At 41.3% G+C, this 20,002-nt stretch overlaps 2 protein-coding genes across 4 annotated transcripts; both read left to right on the forward strand.

Annotated features, from left to right (window-relative positions):
- The first annotated feature begins 272 nt into the window (after positions 1-272).
- gpt (glutamic--pyruvic transaminase) lies at positions 273-18,876 on the forward strand. Of its 3 annotated transcripts, none has more exons than XM_083927858.1 (12): positions 273-407; positions 3,941-4,127; positions 9,027-9,116; positions 9,316-9,424; positions 9,591-9,724; positions 10,819-11,062; positions 11,298-11,377; positions 11,461-11,597; positions 11,685-11,859; positions 13,453-13,608; positions 14,773-14,885; positions 18,117-18,876. In XM_083927858.1, the coding sequence occupies exons 1-12, from the start codon at positions 373-375 to the stop codon at positions 18,205-18,207; spliced, it is 1,551 nt and encodes a 516-aa protein (XP_083783984.1). In that variant the 5' UTR covers positions 273-372; the 3' UTR covers positions 18,208-18,876. The 3 variants fall into 3 exon arrangements, with proteins under 3 accessions (XP_083783984.1, XP_083783985.1, XP_083783983.1); XM_083927859.1 differs by lacking the exon at positions 273-407 and adding an exon at positions 3,252-3,381; XM_083927857.1 differs by lacking the exon at positions 273-407 and having other exon boundaries at positions 3,517-4,127.
- fuz (fuzzy planar cell polarity protein) lies at positions 740-2,138 on the forward strand (the record flags this gene model as incomplete). The annotated part of the gene is made up of 1 exon (XM_083928868.1): positions 740-2,138. The coding sequence occupies one exon, from the start codon at positions 740-742 to the stop codon at positions 2,048-2,050; it is 1,311 nt and encodes a 436-aa protein (XP_083784994.1). The 3' UTR covers positions 2,051-2,138.
- Positions 18,877-20,002: the final 1,126 nt, after the last annotated feature.

Raw genomic sequence — 20,002 nt, forward strand, 5'->3', positions numbered from 1 at the left:
TCCAGTTCCAGTTGTAGAAAAGTTCAGCATCATACTTTATAAATAATATATATAGTATATGAGGCAGTAATGTTCCTTTTCCTAGTTTAAAAATTGAAAGCTAAGCCATATAATCGCATTTCCTTAAAAATCTTCTAGTATATAAACTGTAAATACCATGATAAATTCTTTTCTTAGGAATAATGTGGATCTCGTTGCTCTCGCGAGAGCTGAACCAACGGCTGCGCGCTGCCTCGGTGACGCTTCCATGAGCTCCGGGGACTGAACCCAGGTCGGTCTTCTTGTCCCGCCTCTTCAGCGGTTTTACGGGAGCTCGTAAATCCCAACTGCAGCTCGACCAGCCGAATGAAACCTTTTTTACCAGTGTGAAGAATGAATCATGGGACAGCGTTACTGTGGAAACGACGGTAACTTCTTTTGTTAACCTAGCATGTTTAGATACGGTAAGCTAACAAAAGCTATGGTTGGTGAACCGTCGACATGTCTGGTGCGGGCATTATAGATAGATAGGTTTGCTGCATGTTATCTATTGTCTTGTCATTGTACACGTTTTCAGTCAGCCGCAGGAACATGGTTTAACGTTACGTGATGCTAACGGTTCGTCAAGTGCTTAGTTAACGCTAACGGTTAGCTGGTCCGTTTCTGTCATCGTACAAATAGCTCAGTAAAGACCGTTAGTTGACTGGCTCAATAATAACGATACCAGTAAGAGTAAATACGAGAGCGAGCCACAGCTAGCATGATGATGCTCCAGCATGGGTCCACTCAACTCCTCTGCCTCACGGCCAGCAGCGGGGTTCCTCTTTTCACCAGAGGAGCCTCCAAACAGCTGCCCTTCTCTGTCATCGGCTCCCTCAATGGTGTCCACATGTTCGGGGCTGGCCAGGGAGTAGTGGTGTCCTGCTGTGAGACGGAAGGTGGGGGCAAAGTGGTGTGGAGAGTTTTCCAGGATAGTGTGATGCTTATCGCCGTGAGTGGAGGTGGACAAGGTGGTGCAGGAAGCAGCAGCAAAGAGGAGGAGGTCTGCTTACAACGCCTCCTTGAGAATGTGTGGAGCTGCATGGTGCTGGTGCTGGGGCAGGATGAGCTGACCAATGTCAGGAATGTTGAGAGGCTGAAGAGGGACTTGCGGTCCTGCTTCAGACTCATTGATCAGCTGTTGGAGGAGAGGCAAGAGAGCATCCTGGGTAACCTGACACACTGCGCTGATGTACTGCTGCCTCCAAACCCAACCCTTCTTCAAGAGGCCGTGGATGGCTTTGCTCAGGCTGCAGACAGTGAATTTAGCTGCCTCTTCGTCCATGGGAGGATAGCCGCAGCAACTGAGAAGTGGTGGCGCCTGGCACCGCAGGAAGTCGTGCTGCTCTCTGCTTTGATACGGTCCCTCTCAGCCTCCGGCTCAGCCTCTTGTGATTACCCAATTTTTCTTCCCCAGGGCAGCCCCACTGTGGCCCACCGCCTACTTCGCTTTCAGCTGCTCCCAGGTGCAAATGTGTGCGTGCTGTGCGGCCCAACCCCTTCCCTGCACAGAGCAGAGAGTGTGCTGGTGGGTCGTTTCTGGACACCACTTGTGGAGACCCTGAGAGACTGTCTGACCGTTGGAGAGCGCTGCCTACCAGGATCTGTATCCCTGCGCCCTGATGTGATGGCACTTCTTCTTATCAACCGTGAAACACGTCGCTCAGTCTCCTGTGTGCGGGCTTCCACAAATCATCCGCTCGGTGACCCTCCTTTACCCTCCAAGACCCGCTGCTGGGAGCTGCTGAAGCTTTTCTACATCTTCAGCACAACACGCTACTTCACCAAAGAGGAGACCTTGGGTGACTCCCCTGAGGAGAGGGCTCAGGGAGGCAACACTGAAGACTTTGTCCTTGGATTCTCCCACCAGCCACTCCAGTGCTATCTAGTTACAGATGAGTGCAAGAGCTATGGACTTCAGACTCCACAGCACCAGCTCTTCCTGCTCATCCCACTGTCCGTGCCTACTTTTGCACTGCGTACGGTGGCCACACAGACTCTCTCTGATATAGTTGCAGCCACTGGGTTTTAATCGAAACCCACCATCTTTGACCTAACGATAAATGCTTACAGATGAATTAGCTGCTATTTAAATGTTTCTTATATGAATGACTGCAGACATACAGTTACTTGTTGACTAACACATCTAGAGGTGTAAAAATCAGCTTCCATCTGTCCATCTTTTGTACTGATTAACAGACAGATGCACAATAGAAAAAAATATCACTGTTCATGGTCTCACCGGGTATTTTTTCTAAACTACTGCTCAAGTATTTAATCCTGTCACTGTTGCACAGTTGTGTCTAACTTCACTGGTTTCAAGGCTGTCCTGCCGCAGTAATGGAAGCTGGTCAGAATGACTCAATACTAACATTATCACCAGGATTGCACTGTATCATTACATTAAATGTATTAGACAATCGTGTGAAAATGTCACACTGGGATAAATAAGTGCCTGCTGTTTGTTATTTTGACATTTGAATACTTTGGCCTCAAACATTATGTAGTTGTAATCTTAAATATAGTTGTCTACTTTGGATCTTGTCCTCTCAAGTGATCTATTCACATTTTTCTTCCACTAATGTGACAATGTTTGTCCTCTGCTGAACATTTCACAGTAAAGCAACAACTGTGCAACCGAACATAAAAACTGTGAACACTTGCCAAAAAAAGGTCAAATGCGACTAAACAGACAGTTTTATTATTAATATTTGAATCTAAACTTATCTGATGGAGTATATAAGTGCACTCTACTGCTGCTCTATACAGTGTATCAGATTCACGTTATGCAAAAAACAACCATTGCATTCTGCGAATAACCAAAACTATCTGTATCCCACACTACATAATGACAATGACGACTGACAAAATACGCACACCATTGTCACACGATTACTTGATAAAAATTGCAGTGTTTATAACTGCACTGTCAATTCCAAGATACTTATTGCAGCTCCACTTTTCAGTGTGAAGGCAAGGCACCGTTTCAGTTTCTAATCACTTATGCTCTGTTCTCCATGTTCATTTCAAATTCATGTGATTATAGCATTTTAAACATCATTCTGATTCCGTTATTACAGATAACGTCAGAGGAATATGAATTAAAACACCTCAAAATATATAACATAACCTAAGTGGGCTGCAGTCAAAATAGGAGGAGCATTCATAATCAGTTTGTCCCCCAAGGAAACCTCCAAAGTCTCCACCCAAAGCGCTCAGAACAAAAAAGATGAGGCGCAGCCCTGCAGTGAGCTCGGGACTAAAGTTGGAGGCTGCATCCGGTTTACTCGAGAAATCCACCTGAGCCACGTAGCCCCAAGCAGCCCGGCACCCGGAGAACCGACCCGGATTGACAGCCCCACGGTGTGTACGATAACGGGACGAGAGGGGGTGGGATAACGATGAAGCCACACAAAGGGGAGGGATACGCTCGCTGGGCTATAATGTTGCCATGTGCGCAGGGAGGGACCCCAATAATTTCATTTCATAGCGAAACGCGTAGTCAGTGTGTGTGGATCCAACCAGGAAACATCCTGGGATTTCATCACAAATTGATCGAAGCCCCATCCGTACTTTAACTTTTACCTCTGCAGGGCCGAAGGTCTGAGCGCTGAGTCGTTTTTGGAGCGCGGTGGCGCCACTTGCACAACTTTTGATTTGACTCGTCTCGAGTGAAGCAACCTCCGTGGTGCAGCTCGCTGTGCACCAGCGCAGAGGCTTTAAAAGTTACCCAACTTGTTGAAAGAAGGTCGTGTAACATGTCACCCACAAGGATGCAGTTGCTGTCGCTCAGAAACGTCCGACTTTTAGGCCGGGGGCGAAACGAATTGTTAGTCGGTAGCAGCGGGGCGCAGCGGCCCGGTGGTGGTCCCGGGGTCCGCTCACTCACCTCTCCCACTATGTCGTCCTACTCTCCCGGCAGAGCTTTATCGAGTCTGAGTGCGACCCGGCGTGGGCTCCCGAAAGAGAAGATGTCCGAGAATGGAGTGTTGTCCCGGGCCAAAGTTTTGACCATCGACACCATGAACCCCACGGTGAAGAAGGTGGAGTACGCCGTGCGGGGGCCCATCGTGCAGCGGGCTGTGGAGCTGGAGAGGGAGCTCAGGGAGGTTTGTACAGCCCGTCTGATGATAGTGACTGTATCCTATATGGACCATACTTTGCATTTGATCTTTCACTGTATACTCCACTCACTCCACGCTGTCTTTCATTAAATCACACTGTTATAGGCTTCTTCTATTGGTCAGACTGGCAGACACCTTTTTTGTAGACCCGCATTAACCAGAATATCAGAAGAAATATAGAAGGCTAGTGTACTGCACTTTGAAAGTCACTTTACAGTTTATTTTTTTACTGAAAACTCGGTGTTCACATCAGTCAGGATTTGCCATAACAATCTGTTGTCATGTATTTCTTGGAACTTTTAAATGTTGGTATTTAAAGGAAATCCCTGGTAGATGTGATCCATTTGAAATGGGGCTTGTGCTTGTGCTATTTGGCTGAATATGATCAGTCAGCATTTGCATCAGACATAAGCAGCTCAGCAGGTTTCCATTCCTGGTTTTACTTTCACTGTTCCTATCTAAACATTGTCCTTAAATAAAACTGCGAGTTATCATGTGTTGAGCAGCTGACGCACCTTCTTTTCAAAGTCCAACAATCAGTCAGTAATTCCTGAGGAGGCTGATCCTGTCAGACAATCTCGTACTAGTATGACGTTAATGTCTAACTTGTTGTTAAGCCCTATCTCCATACCACAGTTGATTAGAGAGACATCTTCAGTTCATAGTCTAAACCAGAGACTGTTTTGGTGTCTTGTTTCTATCTGTTTTCACTGTCTGACCTACTAGTGATGCACATATGTTGCCTCACATAACCCCTGACAGTCAATGTCAAAAATGTCCAACTTGGATTTCTGTCCACTACTGTACCATTTTAACAGCTGGGAAACAAGCATACACTGTTATCTTTGTAGTGGATGGTCTTCTCAAAGATGTAGAAATCAATACGAATATGTTGCAGCTATTGTGTCAGCTTTTTTAATCCATTGTATAAAGTGATTTAGTTGGGGTTTTTTTTGCCAAGATATTGGTCCTTTCCAGCATATTTGCAATACAAATACAGACTATTTGTGTATTTCTCCCTTTTCCTTCCTCTCACTCAATTTAGGGTGACGTGGCAACCAGCTGTTAGTGTACCGAGTGCAGTCTGGTGTGAAAACTGTTCTCTCTTGAGTGCTTTGCTCAGGAAGGGATGAGCTTTGCGAGCAGGTTCTTGCATGGGTGAAAGGGCCAGCTGGGACTATAATGACAGTGGTGACCATTTAAACCAGATGATTCACTCACTGGCACCAAGATTTGTTCTTCTGTTTGCTTTGACCAATGCTTATTTGCAGCCAATCCCCTATAAATACTTATGCACTGTAGAAGAGTTTGATCAGGCGTTATTAAATTGATATTTGGATCAATCAAAAAACAGAAGCAATTGCAGTTGGATTCGGCTTGTTAAGTCCAGTTAATTACCATACCTCTTACAACTGCGAAAGAACGTCTTATTCATCACATTTCCATCTAGGACAGGATGAGCATTTATGCTCACTGACTGCAGTAGCACAGCGCCCAGCCACAAGGCAAATAATCATCTACAGACTTTGCATCTTGAAGACTTTAACTGTCGCTCTTTTGGCAAAAACACATTCCCCTTCATTTACAAACTCCTCCCTTGCAGTTTGGATGGTGTTGCATTTCTTTGGGAAACGGGTCACACAGTGTTATCCTAGATTTTATCAACACATTAAACACAGACACGTGAATGCACACTATGAAATCCTACTCCAGTTTCATTGTTTTTTTGGAATTGAGATCCTTTCTATTCATTTACGGTACAGCTGCGACCTTGTTCTTGTTATTTTCCAAATTCTAGCTGTGTCAATTGTCAGATTTGTCAGGGAATAGAAACAAAAAATGCACAAATAAAGGCTACACATCCAGTTATTACATTGTGGTCTTTGTTTCTCCTAATGAGCTGCTAGCTGTTACAGAGAATGGGGACCTTATTGAGGGAGTCGCTATGGAGACAGACCTCAGCGCTGAGGTCTGTCTCCATAGCGACTCTTTTATTAGGGCAAAAATAATGTGAGATTCTTTCTACATATTCTGCCAGATTTCAAACAATATGCAAACCGCCAAAATGTTTTCCATTGTAGAATTCATGATGAGTTTGCATTTCAAATTATTGATCTGAATATTGAGTGTATTTAGTATCAGCTTACTGAGAACTAAAAATACTTAAATGACTCAGTCATATTATATGCAAAGGGAATTTGCAGTTTAATAATACCTTATAGATTTAACAGCTTAATTCACAATCATATTAACAAGGACCTTCACTGATAAACGTCATTAATGAATTTCCTTTGTAAAGCCATGGCAGTGAAAAAGATATACTGCCTGAGCTTTATATCAAGAGCACAGTTTCCCCTTCTGTTTTGTTTGCTGGGCTGTATTATCAGCGATTGAGGACAAAAGGCACAGGCCTTTTCGAGTCAGTTCTCAGGAGCAGAGGTCAGTGTGCTTTTAAAATATCCCCATCATGAATGGGCGGTACTTTGACCTAGGGGTGTTATTCACCCCTTGTCATATTATTGGTCCAGACTGAGAGACGCCTCCAATGTGTGACCAATGAGACAGCCGGAGACTGAAGCCTCCTATAATCTGAGCTGGATTGGACAATCAAATAAACATGCTGTTTTGATTTCCGCAGGGTGTCAGTGTGAGGTTCAATTTGTGGCTTTTCTGCAGTGTCACGCTGGTCCTAACATCTGGCATTAACAGCATGTGTGTCTGCGGCTTGTGTTTGTGCACGTGTCTTACAGACCTGCATTGCTGTTTGTCCCCTGTCAGTGGTCTCAGCTGCTCAAGAGATTCATAGTAACATTATATTATTGGCCTGGAATATTTGTTTTTGATGTTGTTTACTGCTGCTTTGCCGCCATACATCCGGTGTTTTTCCCAGTCTACACTAAGGCAGTCACAAGTTTTATGTATGTCTCTGTGTTTATATGTCACAGTGATAATGGTATCAGTACGATAAAGCAGTTTGCACAGGTTGAAACTTCGCCTCCTTCGTCGTTTGCACCTACTATCTGCGTTAAGGCTGTTGCAAATACACTAGTATGTGTGAGCATTTTGACACACTTACACAAGCCACTACTATACATGCACACAAACAAAACACACACAACTAACAAGAACAACAAAAATCTACCAAATTTAAATCATAACCTCTATTTATTATGTCTCATTATTTGTGTTATTGTCTGTGCTATGTCCCATTGCATTATAAAAGGGGGGGGGGGGGGGGGGTACCATCATGTGAATCCTTAAAATGAAGGGTACCCTGTGGAGTTTCAAACCTTTACATTTATATTCACTTATTTTCATTAAAACACAGTTTTTGTATCCTTTTTTTTAGGTGTTATACATTTTTTAGGAATAGGGGAGACTGGGATAGTTTTAACACAGGGTAGCCGTAACACTTTCAATTAGTCCTATCAGGAACAAGCTACGAATCAACTGATTCTCTCTGCGCTAGAGGCACACAAAGACCGAAACATTGTATCATCAAAGATTTCTAGCTATAAGCGGATAGTGTGCTGGAGCATTCCTTATTGTCTTTTTGAGACTACACTTCCCTCTGACGCACCCATTCAGTTGTGCAGAGATTTTAACTTTCAATGACTCACTCTTAGAGCGCTTTCACACCAGCCTTATTTAGTTTGGTTGAATTGAACTTGAGTACGTTCCCTCAGTAGCAACGGTTCGTTTGTGCAGGTGGGAAGGCAGTGACCGTATTCTGGTGCGCACCAGAAGTGGACCAAATAAGTGGACCGAGACCTGGACTAGGTCTGCTTCCAAACGAAATCTGGTGCTGTTCGTTTGTGGTGAGAAGTTGACCGGAACTGGGTCCGCACTAACTGCAGAAAGCACTGCACATTTTTGGACCAACACAGCTCCTGTAGGCGCCTACGTGGTTTATATAATGACTAAGTACCTCCCCTGTTACCACAACAACAATAACAACAACAATAACAATAACCGAGGACCAACGTCAAAATCATGCCCCGCAGTTGTCTCTGCATTGTGATATTACTTGTGGTCAGTGCGTTGTCTGCTGTCACTTTGTTTACATTCTCAGCCTGTGCCAGCATGGCAATTCTGATCAATCAGAGAGCAGTTCACAATCTACGGTATTGCGACGCCCCAGACACATCTGACCAATGAATGAAGTGCTATTTTTTGCATTTTTGTCCCAAACTTTTATTAAGCCAAAGAGCGGCTAGATTTTGGTTCCCTTCAGCTCGTCATCAACTGATTTGGAAAACTCCACAGTGTGCATTTAATTGGTGCGCTGAAACTGAAGAAAATAGACTTCCAATAGGTATTTATCTCTATTACTTACTAATAATATGAAGAAGAATTTGCCTGAGATAGTTTTGTGCCTGTATATATTCTGTATGTGCTAATATAAAGGTAAATGTAGCACACTTCACTTTGGCCTGCATGTAGTCTGGCGTAGCAGAGAGTCTGTGCCCCTTATTTGGGACATGATACAGAAGGGACATTATATCTAATATGTAACTGAGCATCTGAGCTTGGTGGATATCTACATTTCCATCATTTCTTTATACACCTCCGGGCAGGAAAGACACTGATTCAGTCCAGCCAATCTAATACAGGCTCTCAGTCTCTTGTGGCATTCTCTTTCTGGAAAACTTAGGTATGTGTTTACGCCTGTGTGGGCATGATGCCAAGGTTGTTTAGGTGCAGAGTGTTCTCAGCCAAGCCTTTTCTCCTTGACAATTCTAGTCAGGTTTGTAAATGGGCAGTCAGTGTAGATTTAAAATATATTAATTCTTGTATACAAAGTGAAAAAAGGCTCTCATTGTTAACACTTTTGTTCATTCTTCAGATGTCTAATAATATATATGTTTTGTTAATGCTCTGCAGGGAATCAAGAAGCCCTTCGCTGAGGTCATCAAGGCCAACATTGGTGATGCGCATGCTATGGGCCAGCAGCCAATCACTTTCTTCCGACAGGTCGGCTACTAATCCTTACCCCCAACCTCTGGTCTAAATTTAGCACCTCTCCTCGGATTTGTCAGTGTCTATGAAACAGATTTCTCCCCCCTTAACTAAGTTGGTGTCAATCATTTTCTCCAGTGTTATGCAGTCATTTGTGCAGGCTTTTGCATACTATCCCCTTCACTCCTCTTCTCGCACCTCTCTTTGTTTCAAGGTCTTGGCGCTGTGCTCCTACCCTGAACTGTTGAATGACAGCACATTCCCAGAGGATGCTAAAAGTAGAGCACGCCGCATTCTGCAGTCCTGTGGAGGGAACAGTATGGGTGTGTTGCTTTTCTGGACAAGCACAATGAGCTTTCTACAACGCCTCAGTTGCTAATTACAGTCTTTCTCATTGTATGTGTGTTATGTGATGCTTTCTGGTAGTGCTTTGTTAATGCCTTAAGTTGTCATAGCAACATGAATCATCTCCATTTAAATCTCCCTTAGGTTCCTACAGTGCCAGTCAGGGCATAGACTCTGTGCGTCAGGATGTCGCTCTCTACATTGAGCGAAGAGATGGCGGCGTGCCCTGCGACCCAGACGACATTTACCTCACCACGGGGGCCAGTGACGGCATTGTGGTATAACACACTGACTTTGTGTCTCTATTTTATTTAAAATCATGTTTGTTTGTAGGTTAAAAGTGACCTCATGTCAAGATCCTTTTGCAGGAAATGTATTAACATTACATTGAACTAACAAAGCGGATCTATTTAGGAGTGAACCCTTCATGAGTGGGTTCACTCTTTTTAAAGGGAACATCACACAAGCTTTTTCTGTTTGTATTATTGTTCAACTGCCCTTGGGACTGGGAAATTAGATTTTAGATATATATCTGTATAATACATCACACATGGTCAAGTAAACTTCTAAATTAGTACTGTGCCAATATTCTGTAAAATAATTTATCGTCTTTCAATTGAGTTGATTTTGCGATCTCCTGATACACAATATCGTTGTCTGAATTGACAATTACGTGCACATTAACTCAAACGTCTCAGAAAATATTTTAGGTAAAATCATTTGATAACTTTTTTAAATCAAACTTTACATCACCAAACAGTTCAATGCGATTAATGTCAACTGGATCACATAAGCCATGATCTCGCATACGTGTGCAGGTATCGTGTTGAGACAAAGTCCATCTTCCCGTGACCCAGGGGGTGACAGAGGAAGGAAGACGTGTATTGTCAAAAGGATATAAAAAAAAGTCTTTTAATATATTTTTCCACATCATTTCTATAGCAATGTTGAAAAACACTTTGCACTTAAGTTCTTAATAAAGTGAGAAAAGACTCAGTACTTTTTATTAGTCGTATATTTAATTCACACAGGAGTATACAAAAATAGGAAGATGTTGGCCATATCTAAATAAATGAAAGCTGCAACTAGCTGGAAAATAAACACCTGTGAGACCAAAATGTAGCATTTATTCAAGATCAAAAAGATTTTTAAAAAGTGCTGAAATTAGTGGCCCAAACATTTGTAGATCCTAACCCTTTAAAAATCAGGTATAACATACAACCACTTGTCATTGGTTGTCTATGGGCTATCTGTCTATGAGTTTAAGAATGATTTTTCCTGCTCGTACTGTTTCATTTCAATTATTGTGTAGAGTCTAAATGAAATATACAGCTGACAAATCTTTCTTGGCCCTCTTATTCTGCACTTTAAGACCATGCTGAAGCTGCTGGTGTGTGGCGAGGGTGCGACCCGTACGGGTGTCATGATCTCCATCCCTCAGTATCCCCTGTACTCAGCAGCGCTGGCCGAACTTGGCGCCGTACAGATCAACTATTACCTAAATGAGGAAAAGTGCTGGAGTATGGACATCAGCGAGCTGCAGCGTGCCCTGGATGAGGCCCGGCGCCACTGCAACCCCCGCGCCTTGTGCATCATCAACCCTGGAAACCCCACCGGTAGAGTGTCCTTCATTTTCTAGTGCCTAAGAGACTAGATTGTTAGTACTGAGTTCTGCACAGTATAACTAGTATAACTAGTAATGAGTTATACACATCATTTTGTTACCTTATAAGTATCTCTATAAGAAGCACACATTTCATAGAGCCACTAGATGGCAGCAAATGGACATAACGGCCTGGCTAACCAGCACTTCAAACCAGTCTCCTTAATGAGCTTCCTTCTCATTCACAGGTCAGGTTCAGAGCAGACAGTGCATTGAGGACGTAATCCGGTTTGCAGCAAAGGAAAGACTCTTCCTCATGGCTGATGAGGTACTGTCTCTTTCAACATCTGTCTGCTTCATTGTTTTGTTCACGTGCCCTGTGACATCCGTCGTTCTGTCTTCATCTCACAGGTGTACCAGGATAATGTGTATGCTGACGGTTGCCAGTTCCACTCTTTTAAGAAGGTTCTTTTTGACATGGGACCAGAATACTCAAATACAGTGGAACTGGCGTCTTTCCACTCCACCTCCAAATGTTACATGGGAGAGTAGGTCATTTTAAAATAATATAGTTTTTGGTTTTCTTTCTTACGTCATTTTTGTGTCACATCCTAATGTTTTCCTGTCCCTCTCAGGTGCGGTTTCCGTGGAGGCTACATGGAGATCATCAACATGGACAATGAGGTGAAGGCCCAGCTGACCAAGCTGGTGTCTGTCCGTCTGTGTCCTCCTGTTCCTGGACAGGCTCTAATGGACCTGGTGGTCAACCCCCCGCAGCCTGGGGAGCCCTCGTATGCCAACTTTATCAAGGTATAGAGTCTACATCCAACAAGCAGAAGGGGTGTGACAAATGAATCAATACACAATATACTGCAACATGATCTTTTGTTGTTCATATCAGTACACTGACACCACTATTATGATATTATCTTTGCCATATGCTCATTAGTATACTGCTATATTGCTACTTTATTGATTATGGGTTTTACCTAGAGATCAGTTTTTTTTGTTGCTTTAATGGGCTGTTTTGAATTACTATCTTTTTCTGACGGTTCAACCTTTTTTAAAAAAAAACTTTTATAGAATAATGTCTGCTATATGGACGTATGCTGCTGTGTTAAAATCGCCTCGACTGCACACTGTACTGCACTCTGAAAATCACTGAAATCACTTTGTAATATAGTGAATATGCACTATATCCTGTTATATCCTATTATATTACTGTTTTGTGAAAAATACATTTTTCATTCATCTTCAACTGCTTATCCCGGGGTCGGGGTCGTCATTCCTGTGGTTGATTCTAAGATTTTTTTACGCTAACTTGACCATTATCATAGTCAATGTATCACAATAGTTTTGAGAAAGTTACACTATGCACAAAGCTGCTTTGGAAATAAGTCAATGAGTCAAATGAGTAAGTGACTTGAGAAAACCCGTGAGCATCATAATCTCGGTTTGAAAATATTCTGGGAGTAAGATGATTGTTTGTTTACCTAATGGTGTTCATTAGATCTGGTTACACTAAAACCCAGTTCAGACCAAAGATCTGCAACGAAACCAGTTGCACCATTACACCAATGCGACTAGACGAGATGGTATATTGTCTACATGGCAACGACTATCTATACTAACGTTCTAATTTGTAGCGTTTTAAAATATGAATGAGGACAGTTATAGTGAGAGGCTTCTAGTCGTGAGGAAGCGGCAAAAATTAAAAAGAAATGCTAATTTTAAGGCTTGTGTCATACAGACACAGCTGCTCCTCAAACAAATTGATGAGGTATCCTCTCTTTCCTCCGTCCAAAACGCTGCCATTTTAACCAGCTGACAGATTGTAACCGACTTGACCGGCTGACTTCTCTACAAGCTGATTGGCTGTGGAAACGGGTGACATGCCTTGCGTTTTTAAAGCCATCCGCTGCCAACTTGAAAAGCTGAGTCAGCCCGGCTCGAGTCAAGTTTAGACGGGTGAGTTCACACCAATGCAACTTTTCCCTCCGACGTTCTACAACAGTTTGTCCTCATTGTAATTATTTGGTCTGAACTGGGCTTTAGGGTAAAATATCTGGCATGGCTATTCGTCTGTCTTGTGGAGCTCACAGAAGTATGGAGAAATTCAAGCTTTAGTAGAAAAAAACAGAGACATTGTCAGGCCATCTTTTCATGTCCAACTTAAACAACTCTTTCCAGAAATGGTCACAAACACTATTTTAAGGATTTACAAAGGTATTTTTTCCCGCCAAGATTTTCCTCCACACCTGCTTAACAAATACTGACTTAAGATAATACTTTAATATAGTCAGTCACATGCATCACAAGGTGTGGTTTTTCTTCATTCTTGTAACATCTCTTTTTCTTTCCCTGTCATCTCTGCATTTTCTCTATTATCTCTCCCACATCCAGGAGCGCACAGCCACCTTAAGCACCTTAGCAGAGAAGGCCAAGCTTACAGAGCAGGTCCTCAATACCGTCGAAGGCATCAGCTGCAATCCTGTGCAGGGTGCTATGTACTCCTTCCCTTGCATAACCATCCCTGAAAAGGCAGTCAAAGAAGCGACGGTCAGTCCTTTACCCACAGTCCTTTCATAAATGTTTCAGTAATCAATCAAGTGTGTTGACACTTCAAGGAAATTACATTGATGAAGAATGAATAGATGTTAGTTATACAAGGTTTATTTTTTGTTTTTTACTCATCACTCTCACTAATCTACTCATCATTTGGTACAGTTATTATCATTATTATTATTTTCCACCATGACCTCAACAGCCCTTGATCCACTAATACTCACTCATACACAAGACTAACATCTCATACTTCTATGCCTGATGAAATAGCTCTTTAACCAGGGTCATCACACTGTGCACCCACACCCCCTGTTTGCTAAAGGGAACAAATGATTTCCTATAGCTTGTGGTTTTAATTCTGTCCCAAGGTTGACTGCTCAGTAAGAATTTCAGGGAGGGCTGATCAGTCGAGCCACTGAGAATCTGATAAGCCGTGCAGAGGATAAGGTCAGAATACAGCTGACCTACTGACACATGATCAATCCCAATGACTCTGCCCACCCTTGGTCACACAGTTGTAGCATTGCTTTCTTTTTGCCTGCGACAGAGCTTCTTTAGCAACACTCCACATTTAGCATTGGCAGTTTAAAATAAGCTCCGGTGCAGTCCTCTGAGCTTGATCTCAATACTCCACTTCCTCTAAGGAGACACTTTAAAAATGATTTCAAAAAAGGTTTTTACAAAAGATTTCGATCCTATGTTGTTTACATGAACCTCCATTTATCTTTGTACTGCCAAAGGAAATGTCTTGAACTGAAGATAACTCCAAGAACATGGACACAAACGTTGAAACTTTGAAACTGTAGAATACAATTACCGTTTTTTTTAGAAGTACAGAAGCACAATCATTTGGTCCATTTGTGCTTTAAATGTATTTGATTTTGTACTTATAGAAAATCCTTTATAGTAAATTGAAATTATGAATGAAAAACAGAATATAATGGGACAATGGTAGGGATGCTGCGAACAATACATGTAGTACTTATATGTAACAGTTATACTGTGAGTCACAGTGATCTGTTATACATGGCTACCGTGCTGCGCTGCTATAGTCACAGGGAACTTGTGAAAAAAAAGTAGCTTTATTCTTGATCTAACACTTCCTACTTAAAATTGGAATATTCAGCTTCATGTATGTTTTCTTTTCCTCTCTGTTAGGACAATGGTCAGCAGCCAGATATGTTTTACTGCATGAAGATGCTGGAGGAGACGGGGATCTGCCTCGTACCTGGAAGCGGCTTTGGTCAGAAAGATGGAACCTACCACTTTAGGTACAACACACACATGCAGACGCACACGCAGACGCACACGCACACACACACACACACACACACACACACACACACACACTATTTTCATTATTTTCCAATCTGCTGATTACTTTTCGATTTAAATATTTATAGTTTGATCTTTAAAACATCAGAAAAAAGTGACATCACAGTTCCCTTATGCCCTAGTTGCTGATTATCAAAAGAGTTTCTAATTAATCTTTTGATGATTGACAAATGGATCACTCGACTAATCGTTTCAGCTGTAGCTTCTTTTGTAACTGAAAAGGTCTAGGCCAAAGTATCTGTGCGTATTTCTTTGTTGTAAAATAAATGTGAATTTGACATTAAAGCCCCTTTTAGACTAATGTTGGTTCAGATCGCAGGTGCACCTGTGGACCGCCCTGTTTAAGCATCAGCATCAGAAAAAGTATTTTTAAGATGTTATACAAGTAGCAAATGCCTTTAAAGCAGCAAACTAAGTGTGTGCCGCAGCAACCTGAGGTCATTTAAAATAAATAATAAAACGTTGTGACTTTACCAAAAAATATTTATGATTAGAGATTTACATTTTTTTTAAACAGAACTAATAAAGCAAAGCTATGGGATTTAAATGATGTGTTGTTCTTCATTTATCTGACCTATTTTTGATCCAGAATGTCCACAGGCCACAGAAGGTTTTGGGATATAAAATTGGGCAATGGCATTCTTAAGTTTGGAAAGCCTCGCTTTAAGGAATAACCTGTATATAATGTATTGTTACATATTGTCACAACTGTCTAAAATCTTAGAGAAACTATTTAACAATAGGCTCGGCCACTTCATCAACAAACACAATCTGCTATATGACAGCAAATATAGATTCAGACGAAACCACTCGACTGCTCTAGCTTTAACTGAGTCTGGAAATCATTACTGATGCTATTGACCAGAAACTACACTCAATTGGAATCTTCATTGATCTGAAAAAAGCATGGGACACCATTTACCATGATATTTATGATATTTTGATAGGTAAACTGGAGAGATATGGTATTGTACTGGAATGGGTCAAGAGCTACACAAGAGATCTCAATTTCTTAAATCAGATGATAATACATCAACTTGCTTGGACATAGTTTGTGGGGTCCCACAGGGGCCAGTTCTGGGTCCAAAGCTGTTTATACTATATATAAATGACATATGCAAAGTATCTAATATTCTGAAATTAATAATATTCACGGATGATACTGATATTTTCTGTTCTAGGGATGATTTGAACCAATTAGTGGAAACAGTCAATAATGAAATGGCCAAGCTTCATGTGGTTTAATATAAATAAACTATCACTAAATCTAGAGAAAATTAAATACATGCTGTATGAGAAAAAAGGCTGCAACTAGAGTATTAACATTCAAGTTAATGGAGTGAATATTGAAAGGGTTAGTGGGAATAAGGTGCTGGGAGTGACTATCGATGACATGTTAAATTGGAAGCCATACATAAGACATTTAAAAAAGTAAGCTGGCCAGGAGTGTGTCCATACTTTGGAAAGCACAAAAACTACTAAATCAGAAGTCACTTCATCTGCTGTATTACATTACTGTGCAGGGGTGTGGGGACACACTTATAAAGGCAACACACATCCCCTGCTAATACTCCAAAAAAGAGCTTTGAGAATTCTACAATAAGCCAATTATTGGGCACATACAAGTCAATTATTTATCAAATCAAAAATACTAAAATTATATGATTTAAATAAGCTTTCGAACAGTACAGATGATCTATAAGGCCTCCAACAAAAGCTTCCCCCGCAACCTGCAAAAAATGTTTTTAGACAGAGTGGAGGGGCACAATCTGAGAGGGTACATGATTTTCAGGCAGAGAAAGGTACGAACTTCATTAAAACCCTTCACTATGTCAGTAACGGGGGTCAGACAGTGGAATGAACTAAGCAGCGAGGTAAAAAACAAATCAGCGTCTGACAGTGTCTTCAAAACAAAGTATGTAAATTAAATTTTGAATCATTACAGAATGATATAGGATATAGGATAAAGGTAAAAGGCAGGAGTCAGCAGACACCGTGTTGAGACAGGATGGGAGACAAAACAAAAAAACACTTGTACCCAAATAATAGCTGATTCTGAAAAGCACACTACGAGGCAAAGGTCAACTAGTGCATAAGCAGGGTGTTTTCTTTTTTCTTTTCTGTTTTGGCTTTCCTCCGATTTATTTTACTCTTTCCTTTTTTGCTCACTCATGATGGACCAATATGGACACTGTTTCTCTTTGCCTGTCTAGAGCTGGACGGCAGCTCTGACTACAGCCTGCTGTCGAAACATGTTATGTCAAAGGGCACGAGAAAGTAGTATTGTATGATGAAGATAATGCATTCTGCGGGTAACAGGGGCGGAACTAGATAAGCTTTTGCTTCTCCCGCTTTCCCTTTCCGTCATGTGAATTGTAAACCAAGATAATGTGTGATGATGATCTATCTAACTGACATGCCCGAAATAAACAAATCAATAAATAAATAAAAGTATATGTGCGTAGGTTTCCGTGCATGACGTTAGCAAGTGTGTGGTCGAGAAAGAGAGAGAGAGAAAGAGAGCGTCTGTGCGATGGTGAGCATGGAATTAGCAGTTACGTGCTGTGTGTAGCAGTGCAGTGTGTTTTTGTTGGTGAATAAATGATACAACTCCTCAAAACCCTAGCCAAGTCCCCACATCTTGCTTACCACCTGATTTAAGTGTTCACGGTGGTCTGACCTTTTGAGGTGGACCAGCTGACCCCTGACATCCTTAATGTTGGTTTTAAATGAGCGTCTAAGTTCTGCAAAAGTCACAAGCGGTTATAAAAATACAAAAAACAATCTTAAATGTATTTTCTGACCAACAGTCTCTTCCTGTATTTTTGATTTTCATTCATGCCAACTGCATGGTTATAATATTGCGCGAGAATTGTGACTATTTCTGTCCTGTCATGTCTGAATGAAGTAAGGAAGATTGACCTAATGTCACTTTACCAGATGGATGAAGCCATCAGTGTCACGTAATCCAAGGAATGATTGTCGTTACCACATGTACCTTTTGCACTCTCCCTCGTTATTGAATTACTTTCCAAGATTATTCTTAACATTCTGAAGTGGTTTTCTTCTTCAAAATCTATACTGATCCTTGACTCTTAGCCAAAGCATCTGTTGTTGTTGCATCACTCAATCACACCGTTAATGTTTGTCTTTCACCCCCCCCCCAGAATGACCATCTTGCCACCAACAGACAAGCTGACGATCCTGCTGAACAAAGTCAAGGAGTTCCACCAGAAATTCACTCAGCAATATTCTTAAATTGCCACGTGTCTTCCTCTGTTAAAAAGAGAGGAACCCACCGACCACGACAAAATGAACTAAGCCAATCAGAATTCATCTGTCACTACTAAGTGCCTTTTCTACGGCTGCTCTGGTAGTCTCTGTGATGACGCACTGCAGCCTCTACTGCTATCTCATTTGGACGTTCGCTAGATGGTATACAAGGCACTGTTTTGTGTTAGAAAACAAAACAAAACTGGAAAAGCAGAAACTGAGACGTGTGTAATGTTTGGTAAGAAAAATATGGTTTCAACTTTGAAGGATATATGTACTGTAGGTCTGTGTATTTGCTAATATGATAGACAGGATGTCTTTGTGAATACCAAGCTAAACTAAAAAGGTAAAATTGAAGGTAAATGTGATGCTGCTTACGTGTACAACTGGTTGAAATATTACATTCCTGCAGGCAGTACTTGACAAGGAGAATATGAAGAAAAGTCCCCATTTGCATGATGATTCAGAGATGATTTTGTAAAATCAAAATAAATGTAATGGTCAATATTGTGTGTTGTTATTTTGGAAAGAGCTGCCAGGTGTGTTTAGAGTTCATATTAAGACGAATGGGTCATTTTCCCTTTGACCGTGAGCGTTCATTGAAATCTGTCATGGCACTGTGGTTCTTTTTAATATTAAACTGAAGATGTGTCACTTCAAATCTCCATTATTTCATCAGGCAGGTCTCAGGCAATAAGAGTCCTTCTGATACTTGAAAAGAAAACATAGTTTGTCATTTTATAACCTCAGTTTATACAACTGTGCAAGTGATCATTCATTTCCCTTCTCTATTCATTATACTATTTAAGACCAGAAAAATAATCTTTCACTTACAAAATGTTACTCATTTAAAAAACAGCAAGGTTAAATTAAAGTGAGGCTACGTAATGTTTGATGGAAAATATTTCCTCTTAAAACTGAAAATTTGAGTTTAAAAGCAGGGAAACTTTGTTCTGCTACTGCCGGATTTGGTCTGGTATGACCATGTGTCATTTTAGCAAACCTGTGCTAATATTGCAGTGGAACTAACACTGTCACTTTACTTCACTTCTCACTCATGCCCTGTAGTCTACTTGAGCTATTGTTGCACTACATGTTAGCATGTATCATATAAAAATGTGTTTTTATTACAAAAGTAAGTTAAGAAATGAACACACTGCGCCCATTGTTTAAAGTTGTGTTTCAGGCCACCTCAGTATGTCCAACAATCCCTTTGCTTATTCATTGGCTCAAAAGGCTGAATCGAATGAATCGAGTGGTAAAAGTGAATGAACCAAAAACAAAAGTTGCAGCTGTAAAACCAAAACATGTTCTATATAAAGCTCAGTAGATCTGGGGGAAGCTACACAATTTTGAGATAATTTCCCTGTGAGTACTGACAGCAACCCCTTCCATTACACATTGTCATTTGATATAAAAATATTGACAAGTGCAGCATTAAAGCAACATTATGGAACCATTGTACCTTAAAATAACAGCTTCAAAAACATTTTGATGCTACACTGACTAGGATGGTGCCTCTGTCATTCCCACCCTACACAACACCTGTTCTTGCACTTTGAAACTTTGTTGAGTGAAAAGTAATAATGCTTTATGGCACTTAGATAACCAACCAGATATTAGATGGAGAAAACATTTCCTGGTTTTCCCTCTTATGTTCTGCGATTTCTCTGCCTCAACTCTACCAGGTTCTCTGCGGACAGCATGGCAGAGGCGAAGAGACTGAAGAGGACATTGACAGAGGAAGTTAAGAAGAGAAGAGGAGAGAGTGACCGAGCAA

This window comes from Echiichthys vipera (genome assembly GCF_963691815.1).
Source record: "Echiichthys vipera genome assembly, chromosome: 15".
NCBI lineage: Eukaryota > Metazoa > Chordata > Actinopteri > Perciformes > Trachinidae > Echiichthys > Echiichthys vipera.

Coding starts and splice junctions, on each gene's coding strand:
- gpt (XM_083927857.1), top strand. CDS start 3,777: ATGTCACCCACAAGGATGCAGTTGCTGTCGCTCAGAAACGTCCGACTT. Junction 9,425..9,590: donor CTGTGGAGGGAACAGTATGG/GTGTGTTGCTTT, acceptor AATCTCCCTTAG/GTTCCTACAGTGCCAGTCAG. Junction 11,063..11,297: donor CAACCCTGGAAACCCCACCG/GTAGAGTGTCCT, acceptor TCTCATTCACAG/GTCAGGTTCAGAGCAGACAG.